General features: G+C 39.2%; 1 protein-coding gene across 1 annotated transcript; it reads left to right on the top strand.

The window, feature by feature from the left end:
• Positions 1–471: 471 nt before the first annotated feature.
• Positions 472–7,487, top strand: LOC139023172 (zinc finger protein 239-like). Its single transcript, XM_070435649.1, has 2 exons — positions 472–1,051; positions 7,132–7,487. Exons 1-2 carry the CDS (start codon positions 697–699, stop codon positions 7,485–7,487), a joined length of 711 nt encoding a protein of 236 aa, XP_070291750.1. The 5' UTR covers positions 472–696.
• The last annotated feature ends 2,697 nt before the right edge of the window (positions 7,488–10,184 follow it).

Genomic DNA, 10,184 nt, shown 5'->3' with positions numbered 1-10,184 from the left:
TGTTCATTATATACATCTACATGATGTATTGTTACACCATGTAGGAGCAGTATAGACCGAGTCTGTTCATTATATACATCTACATGATGTGTTGTTGCACCATGTAGGAGCAGTATAGACTTAGTCTGTTCATTATATACATCTACATGATGTATTGTTACACCATGTAGGAGCAGTATAGACCTACAGTAGCTAGCTACTTATTTAGATTTAGTTTGACTTAATGAAACTGCCTTAAATGTGCTGTAGTAAACATTTTTTATTCGCACTAATCGATCAACACATTCCTGTCTTTGTATGTCTTAATATAATAGTATTATTTAATTAAATCCATTTAAAATAATCTTTGTCTGAAAATAAAATATTATCCTCAACTGCGTTTCCTACTCCAGTCAGCAGACGGCGATGTGCGGCGATGCTGCTAGCGTGACGTATAATCTAGTGGACAGTTCTTCATAAACAGCTAGTCAACCACCTCGGTAGCTTGCTAGCCAACATAGCCGACAGATTCGAGCTATTTATACGATTTCGGTCTACATTAGCTACTGTGTTTTAGACACACGTCTGTCGTATCTAATTGTTAACCTATTTAATTTAATATTACGTTATTTTGTATTAGTCAGCTATAGTAGCGGTCTGGTTAAGTTAACACTAGCCTAGTTGCTATTGATAGCTAGCTAGCTAACATCCCCGAACATGAGCTCACTAAACTACTCCTCTCTTGTTAAAGAAGAGGCGGTCTGCTGGACGGAGACAGAAGCTCTGGGGCTGAACATTGTCGTGAAAGAGGAGAAGGAAGAAGAGGGTGTCACAGTAAAACAAGAAGTAGAGGGTGAGGCTGTTACCGTGAAAGAAGTAGAGAAAGACGTTTCAGTGAAAGAAGAGGAAGACGCGTTCAGAGTGAAAGAGGAGGAGGAGGATGTTACAGTAAAAGAAGAGGAGGAAGAGAAAGCGGGGGATGTAGTTTTTGGAGTGAAGAAGGAAGGGGAGATTACTGTCACATTGAAAGATGAAGATGAAGAGGAGGAGATAGGAGATCTGATTAACACCAGTAAGTACTGCCTTAAATTTGTTTTTAACTTTGGATATTCAGAGTTGGCTCGTCAATACCTCTTCAACAGTGGACCCTGGGATGATGACTGGTATGTCTAGAATCAGACGACGTAGAGAGCAAAAAGTGACTTAACATATATATTTGAGAAGGGTCTATTGCTGACCGCAGACTGGGGGGCACGGTAGCAATTTTAATGTAGTGATGATTTACTGCACACCGTGCCCCCCAATAGTGCCATGCGAGAGTTGGGTTGGCTACACCAAAGATTATGGATATACTGACAAGATGTCTCTCCGCCCTAACAAGTGGAGTTGTTGTCCACAAAGCAGCACTGCGGGTTGTCTAGCTCCCGCCAATCCTTTCTTTGGATTGGTGGATAAATCTTATTATTGTAATCTATTGTTTATATTCTATGTGGGTTGTTGACTTCAACCCCCTGTATTCAATGGAGAGGGATGCTAAGCTACTAGCATTAATATGCTTAGCGATCTGGAGACAACTCCTATATTGTTTTTATCAAAGTTTTCGGTATGGCACGTGTCCACATAACAACTTAAGCATTACGAAACTTCTGTTGGATCAAGTAAACCCCACATAGCAAATAAGCCATTCATTTTGTTGTTGACCAAATTTGACACTTTCCACATTGGGTTGATAATTGTTTCCACTTGGATACAACCTACTGTAACCTACTGGCATGACCTAGAGAGTTACAACCTACTGTAACCTACTGGCATGACCTAGAGAGTTACAACCTACTGTAGCCTACTGGCATGACCTAGAAAGATACAACCTACTGTAGCCTACTGGCATGACCAAGAGATTTACAACCTACTGTAACCTACTGGCATGACCTAAGAGATACACCTTACTGTAAACTACTGGCATGCCCTAGAGAGAATTTAACCTACTGTAGCCTACTGGCATGACCTAGAAGATACAACCTACTGTATCCTGCTGGCATATCTAGAGAGTTACAACCTACTGTAACCTACTGCATGACCTAGAGATACAACCTACTGTAACCTACTGCATGCCCTAGAGAGATATAAACCTACTGAATTAACTGGCATGACCAAGAGATCATATAACCTACTGAGCCTACTGGCATGACCTAGAGAGATACAACCTACTGTAGCCTACTGGCATGACCTCGAGAGTTACAACCTACTGTAGCCTACTGGCATGACCTAGAGAGATACAACCTACTGTAGCCTACTGGCATGACCTACAGACATACTTCCACTGGTATGCAAGCATTTCTAAACTTTTTTTCTCACTTTTATGGGGTATTGTGATGTCATTATGAGGTATTGTCTGAAGATTGATCATTAAAAAAAGGGAATTTTAGAATAAGGCTGTAACGTAACAAAATGTGTAAAAAGGGACTGAATGCATGTATGCTGTATGTTCTAGGGCTGTCCCAGATTTAAAAAATATTATTTTCTTTCTACCAATTGATTGGTTGAAATGATATGATGTGTATTTTTCCATATAGACACATAGAACCATGTAGACCTTGAACTGAACTGATGCTTCAAGCGTTTGATTAAATAATTAACACAAATTACTTGAGGAAGCCAGAGATCAATTTAACCAAAAGAAAATAACCAAATCCCGACCTGCTGCTGGCCTTCGTAAATTCTGACGTTATGCTCCTGAAGTTTCTGGTAAAATTGGCAAACTTTTTTCATTTCCATTTGGATTGCCAATTTATCTTACCATTTCTACCGATCTTTGTGCCAATTATGAACGAGTTACAACACCTGTTTGGCCCCGCCACTTCCTGGGTTGGTGAAGTGCGGTATTAAATTTAACGAATAAATCCGAGTCTCACGCTCATCACCTGTAGAAGGCGGGCTTCCAGCGAGGCGTGGATTTCATAGTATGTTGTACCTAGTTTCCCTCCTTCAGGGAACAGTAGTTAGTCATAACATGTGGATTTAATAGTATGTTGTACGTAGTTTCCCTCCTTCAGGGAACAGTAGTTATAATCATAACGTTAAGCTTGTCATATGATGAACTTCAACTTAAATACTGGATCTTGCTGTCGGACAGTTTTTTTGTATTCAGATCTCTGAAATACACTCTAACTACGTAACATTTAGTGTCTCCTTATGTTACGCTGGGGAAACAGTTTTCATGGGCACATAAATCCTAAATAATTTCAGAGTTTGCTAAATCCGAGAGTCACCTTAAGTTGATTCACAACGCCCAAATGGATACTGTCATTAATGTGGTTCTTCAATAATTACACATAATTCTTAATACTGTAGCTGTTTAGTTACAGTCACATGTTCAACTATCATCAGCTGATCCAGGAAATAATTTTCTGAATGACAGTCACATGACAAACATCACAACATGCAACAACAACCACAGTGCTTCTTCATTCATTACTCTGGTAAAGACAGTTATGCCGTACTCCATGTTGGATCCCAAATCCCTAACAAATTGATGTTTATAATGTTATTGTCTGCTTGATTTACAGTAGGGTCTCGTTAGTCTGTTTGCACACAGAGATACTTAGCTCATAATGTGTAGAGTAGAGGTCGACCGATTAATCGGAATGGCCGATTAATTAGGGCCGATTTCAAGTTTTCATAACAATCGGTAATCTGCATTTTTGGACACCGATCATGGCCCATTACATTGCACTCCACGAGGAGACTGCGTCGCAGTCTGTTATGCGAGTGCAGCAAGGAGCCAGGGTATGGTGCTAGCTAGCATTAAATGTATCTTATAAAAAACAATCAATCTTAACATAATCACTAGTTAACTACACATGGTTGATGATATTACTAGTTTATCTAGCGTGTCCTGCATTTCATGTAATTGATGTGGTGCCTGTTAATTTATCATTGAATCACAGCCTACTTCGCCAAACGGGTGATTTAACTTCTCTAGGGTATGTGGGACGGTAGCGTCCCACCTCGTCAACAGCCAGTGAAACTGCAGGGCGCCAAATTCAAAACAACAGAAATCCCATAATTTTAATTCCTCAAACATACAAGTATTTTACACCATTTTAAAGATACACTTGTTGTAAATCCAGCCAAAGTGTCCGATTTCAAAAAGGTTTTACGATGAAAGCACACAACGATTATGTTAGGTATGAGCCAAGTCACAGAAAAAGACAGCCATTTTTCCAGCCAAAGAGAGGAGTAATAAAAAGCAGAAATAGAGAGAAAATTAATCACTAACCTTTGATGATCTTCATCAGATGACAGTTATAGGACTTCATGTTACACAATACATGTATGTTTTGTTCGGTAAAGTTCATATTTATATCCAAAAATCTGAGTTTAGGCGGGGCGCTACTGTCTCACTTGGYAAAAAAGCCAGAGAAAATGCAGAGCGCCAAATTAAAATTAATTACTATGAAAATTACTATAAAATCAAACTTTCATTAAATCACACATGAAAGATACCAAATTAAAGCTACACTGGTTGTGAATCCAGCCATCATGTCAGAATTCAAATAGGCTTTTCGGCGAATGCATACGATGCTATTATCTGAGCATAGCACCATTGTAAACAAAGAGAGATCAGCATATTTCAACCCTGCAGGCACGACACAAAACGCAGAAATAAAAATATAATTCATGCCTTACCTTTGACGAGCTTCTGTTGTTGGCACTCCAATATTTCCCATAAACATCACAAATGGTCTTTTTGTTCGATTAATTCCGTCGACATATATCCAAAATGTCCAATTATTTGGCGCGTTTGATCCAGAAAAACACAGGTTCCAACTTGCTCAAACGTGACGACAAAATAGCTCAAAGGTTACCTGTAAACTTTGCCAAAAAAATACAACTTTAGGTCTTTTTTAACGTTAATAATCGATAAAATTGAAGACGGGATGATCTGTGTTCAATACAGGATTAAAACCAGCTGTAGCCAGCTTTCTGCTCACGCGCTTCTATCTAACAGGACACTTAATGTGACTCTCATTCAAGATGGCCGTACTTCTTCATTACACAAAGGAATACCGAATGCTGCCCCCTACCCTAGAGAAGTTAACAAGCGCATTCGCAAAAAAGCACAGTCGTTGCACCAATGTGTACCTAACCATAAACATCAACCCCTTTCTTAAAATCAATACACAAGTATATATTTTTAAACCTGCATATTTAGTTAATATTTCCTGCTAACATGAATTTCTTTTAACTAGGGAAATTGTGTCACTTCTCTTGCATTCTGTGCAACAGAGTCAGGGTATATACAACAGTTTGGGCCGCCTGGCTCGTTGCGAACTAATTTGCCCGAATTTTACGTAATTGTGACATAACATTGAAGGTTGTGCAATGTAACAGCAATATTTAGACTTATGGATGCCACCCGTTAGATAAAATACTGACGCGTTTTCTTTGTTGCGCCACCGGGCCAACGCTTCCTTTGTGGGGTAAACGTTCGCCCTGAGCTGGAGGGCCGCCATATAGTGCCGCTCCCTGAACCCTATGGTTGATGGGTCTGCAAGTCAGCTGTTGCTGATTTCGTCTTGATGGAATGTACCTACGTAACGGTTCCGTATTTCACTGAAAGAATAAATGTTTTGTTTTCGAAATGATAGTTTCCGGATTTGACCATATTAATGACCTAAGGCTCGTATTTCTGTGTGTTATTATATTATAATTAAGTCTATGATTTGATAGAGCGGTCTGACTGAGCGGTGGTAGGCAGCATCAGGCTCGTAAGCATTCATTCAAACAGCACTTTACTCCGTTTGCCAGCAGCTCTTCGCAATGCTTCAAGCATTGCGCTGTTTATGACTTCAAGCCTATCAACTCCCGAGATTAGGCTGGCAATACTAAAGTACCTATTAGAACATTCAATAGTCAAAGGTATATGAAATACAAATGGTATAGAGAGAAATAGTCCTATAATAACTACAACCTAAAACTTATTACCTGGGAATATTGAAGACTCATGTTAAAAGGAACCACCAGCTTTCATATGTTCTCATGTTCTGAGCAAGGAACTTAAACGTTAGCTTTTTTACATTTCACTGATTGCACTTTTACTTTCTTCTCCAACACTTTGTTTTTGCATTATTTAACCAAATTGAACATGTTTCATTATATATTTGAGGCTAAATTGTTTTATTGATGTATTAAGTTAAAATAAAAGTGTTCATTCAGTACTATTGTATTTCATTATTACAAATATATATATAAAATCGTTAATCGTATCGGCCTTGTTTGGTCCTCCAATAATCGGTATCGGCATTGAAAAATCATAAGTCGATCGACCTCTAGTGTAGAGAACTGTTCCTTGATGGATAGGCTAATTGTACAACACACAGAGCTATTTCCTTTATCAGGACATTTAGAATGACAACACATTAAAGAAGTAGCCTCAGTGGGAAATACCTGAAATATTAATCATTTATAGTCCTAGGTCTATATTGTTGTTTAGGTGAAGTTATGGGTCCTACAGTAGGTCTACGTTGTTGTTAGGTGAAGAATGGGTCCTACAGTAGGTCTATGTTAGGTGAAGTTATGGGTCCTACAGTAGTCTATGTTAGGTGAAGTTATGCGGTCCTACAGTAGGTCTATGTGTTGTTGTGAAGTTATGGGTCCTACAGCAAGTCATATGTTGTTGTTGTGAAGTTATGGGTCCTACAGCAGGTCTATGTTGTTGTTGTTAGGTGAAGTAATGGGTCCTACAGTAGGTCTATGGTATTGGTATAACTAGTTGTTTTCTCATTTGCATGGAGGAGCTTCTGCAACCAAATTGTGTGCGCATTGCCCTCGTGCACTAATTTTAGTAAACACAGAAAGGGGCCTATATTGGAGACCAAAAGTTGTATGGCACACTGCTTAGGATTCCAACAACTTTAATAACTTTTTTCTAGCCTACAATCATCAATATTACTACTAATGTGAAAACAAGACTAAATTTGACTATTGTTGCTCACTTGACTGTCTTAAGACAATTGTCAAATAATTGTAATATTCATTAGATGTCAATTGTTGTACAACATCATGGCCTCGCTGTTGGCATCAACTTTTACGGTGGATTTCTGCTGTTGTGGGCCGTTAACCATCTGTCTGACTTTGTTGTTTACACAGGAGAGAGACGGGACTACCGTGGGTCCTCTGGGGAGCCTCAACAACCTCATGATGCTGACGAGGCAGAGAAGAGTCTCCCCAGATCAAAACACCTCAAGAAACACCAGCGGAGACCCACAGGGAAGAAATCTCATTGCTGCTTTGACTGTGGGAAACATTGCAAGTCTTCATCAGAACTTAAAATACACCARCGAGTACACACAGGAGAGAAACCTTATAGCTGTAATCAATGTGGGAAGAGTTACATAAGATCAAAATCACTAAAAGTACACATGAGAATTCACACAGGAGAAAAAGCTTATAGCTGTGATCAATGTGGGAAGAGTTTTACTACATGCTACCAATTCAGATGCTAGACGTAGTAAAACTAATCCCAACATTGATCAATGCTAAAGTGGTTCTCTCCTGTGTGTTTTCTCTGTGTGTGATACCAGGTCTGCTTGACATGAGTAAAACTCTTCCACACACTTGAGTAACAGCTATAAGATTTTGTCTCCTGTGTGTTTTCTCTGGTGAGTAATCAGATCTTAGGACGTGTAAACTCTTTCCACATTGTCACAGCTATACGGTTTCTCCCTGTGTGGTGTCTTCTGGGTTAGTCAAGATAGCCTTGATGAGTACAATCTTCCACTCCAGCTAGATTTCTGTTTTCTTTTTTGATAACAGTTCTTGAGTCTTCACTTGGTAAGCTATACGTCCCTTTATGTTTCTCTGGTAACAGATAGCTAGATGTATATCTTCCACATTGATAGCTATAAGCCTTTCCCGTGTGATTTCATGTGTATTTTTGATTTATTTGTAACTCTTCCACATTGATTACAGCTATACAGGTTTCTCTCTCCTGTGTGTACTCGCTGTGGTATTTTAAGTTCTGAGGAAGACTTGCAATGTTCCCACAGTCAAAGCGAGCAATGAGATTCTTCCCTGTGGTCTCCCCGCTGTGTTTCTGAGTGTTTTGATCTGGGGAACTCTTCTCTGCTCTCAGCATCATAGTTTGGTGGTGAGGCCTTCCCCCAGAGGACCCACGGTAGTTCCCGTTCTCTCCTGTGTAAACAAAAAGTCAGACAGATGGTTAACGGCCCAAACAGCAGAAATCCACCGTAAAATGAATGCCAACAGCGAGGGCCATGATGTTGCTACAACATTGACTATCTAAGATATAACAATTATTTGACAATGTCTTAAGACATCATAGTGAGCAACAATAGTCAAATTAGTCTTTTTCACAGTAGTAGTATATTGATATTGTAGGCTAGAAAAAACGTTAAATGTTGAATCCTAAGCAGTGTGCCATACAACTTTTGGTCCCAATATAGGCCCCTTGTCTGTGATTTACTAAAGAATTAGTGCACGAGGGCAATGCCGCACACAATTTGGTTGCAGAAGCTCCTCCAATGCAAATGAGGAAAAACAACTATTTATATCCAATCCAGTAGACCTACGTAATGGACCCTACTTACTCCACCTAACAACAACAATACATAGGACCTGCTGTAGGACCCATAACTTCACAACAACAACAAGACTGCTGTAGACCCATAACTTCAAACACACATAGACCTACTGTAGACACGCATAACGTCACCTAACATAGACCATATCTGTAGGACCCCATTACACTTCACCGTAACATTACGACCTACTGTAGGACCCATATCTCACCTACAACCAACGATAGACCTACTGTAGGACCCATAACTTCACCTAAACAACAATATAGAACCTAGGACTATAAATATTAATATTTCAGTAATTTCCCACTAGGCTACTCTTTAATGTGTTGTCTTCTAAATGTCCTGAAAAAGAAATTATAGACTCTGTGTGTTGTAGCAATAGCCTATCCATCAAAGGAACAGTTCTCTACACTAGAGGTCGAATGACTTATGATTTTTCATGCCGATACCGATATTGGAGGAGCCAAACAAGGGCGATAACCCGATAACGATTTTAGTATAATATATTTGTACATAATGACAATACAATAGTACTGAACTGAACACTTGTTATTTTAACTTATACATCAATAAATTCAATTTAGCCTCAAATAATAATGAAACATGTTCAATTTGGTTTAAATAATGCAAAAACAAAGTGTTTGAGAAGAAAGTAAAAGTGCAATAGTGAAATGTAAAAAAAGCTAACGTTTAAGTTCCTTGCTCAGAAATGAAACATAATGAAAGCTGGTGGTTCCTTTATACATGAGTCTTCAATATTCCCAGGGTAAAAGTTTTAGGTTGTATTATAAGGAGGCTAACTTTCTCTCTATACCATTTGTATTTCAAATACCTTTGTACTAATAATGTTCTAATAGGGTACTTTAGTATTGCCAGCCTAATCCTCGAGTTGATGAGGCTTGAAGTCATAAAACAGCGCAATGCTTGAAGCATTGCGAAGAGCTGCTGCAAACGAGAATCTGTTTGAATGCAATGCTTACGAGCCTGATGCTGCCACAACCGCTCAGTCAGAGCCGCTCTATCAATCAGAGACTTAATCACCATATAATAACACACAGAAATACGAGCCTAGGTCATTAATATGGTCCAATCCGGAAACTATCATTTCGAAAACAAAACATCTTATTCTTTCAGTAATACGAGAACGTTACGTAGTCATTCCCATCAAGAACGAAATCAGCAACAGCTGACTTGCAGACCCCATCACCATAGGGTCAGGGAGCGGCACCTATATGCGCGTCCCTCCAGCTCAGGGCGACGTTTACCCCCACAAAGAAGCGTTGGCCGTGGCGCAACAAAGAACGCGTTCAGTATTTTATCATAAAACGGGTGGCATCCATAAGTCTAAATATTGCTGTTACATTGCACCAACCTTCAATGTTAATGTCACAATTATTAAAAATTCGGGGCCAAATATAGTTCGCAACGAGTGGCTGGCCCAAACGTTGTTATATACCCGGACTCTGTGCGACAGAATGCCAAGAGAAGTGACCACCAATTCCCTACTTAAAAGAAATTCATGTTAGCAGGAACTATATCTAAATCAGGTGTTAAAATATATACTTGTGTATGATTTTAAGAAAGGGGTTGATGTTTATG

This window comes from Salvelinus sp. IW2-2015, linkage group LG27 (assembly GCF_002910315.2).
Source record: "Salvelinus sp. IW2-2015 linkage group LG27, ASM291031v2, whole genome shotgun sequence".
Taxonomy (NCBI): Eukaryota; Metazoa; Chordata; class Actinopteri; order Salmoniformes; family Salmonidae; genus Salvelinus; species Salvelinus sp. IW2-2015.
The sequence above is the reverse complement of the archived record's forward strand: the minus strand, read 5'-3'. Positions and strand labels throughout refer to the sequence as shown.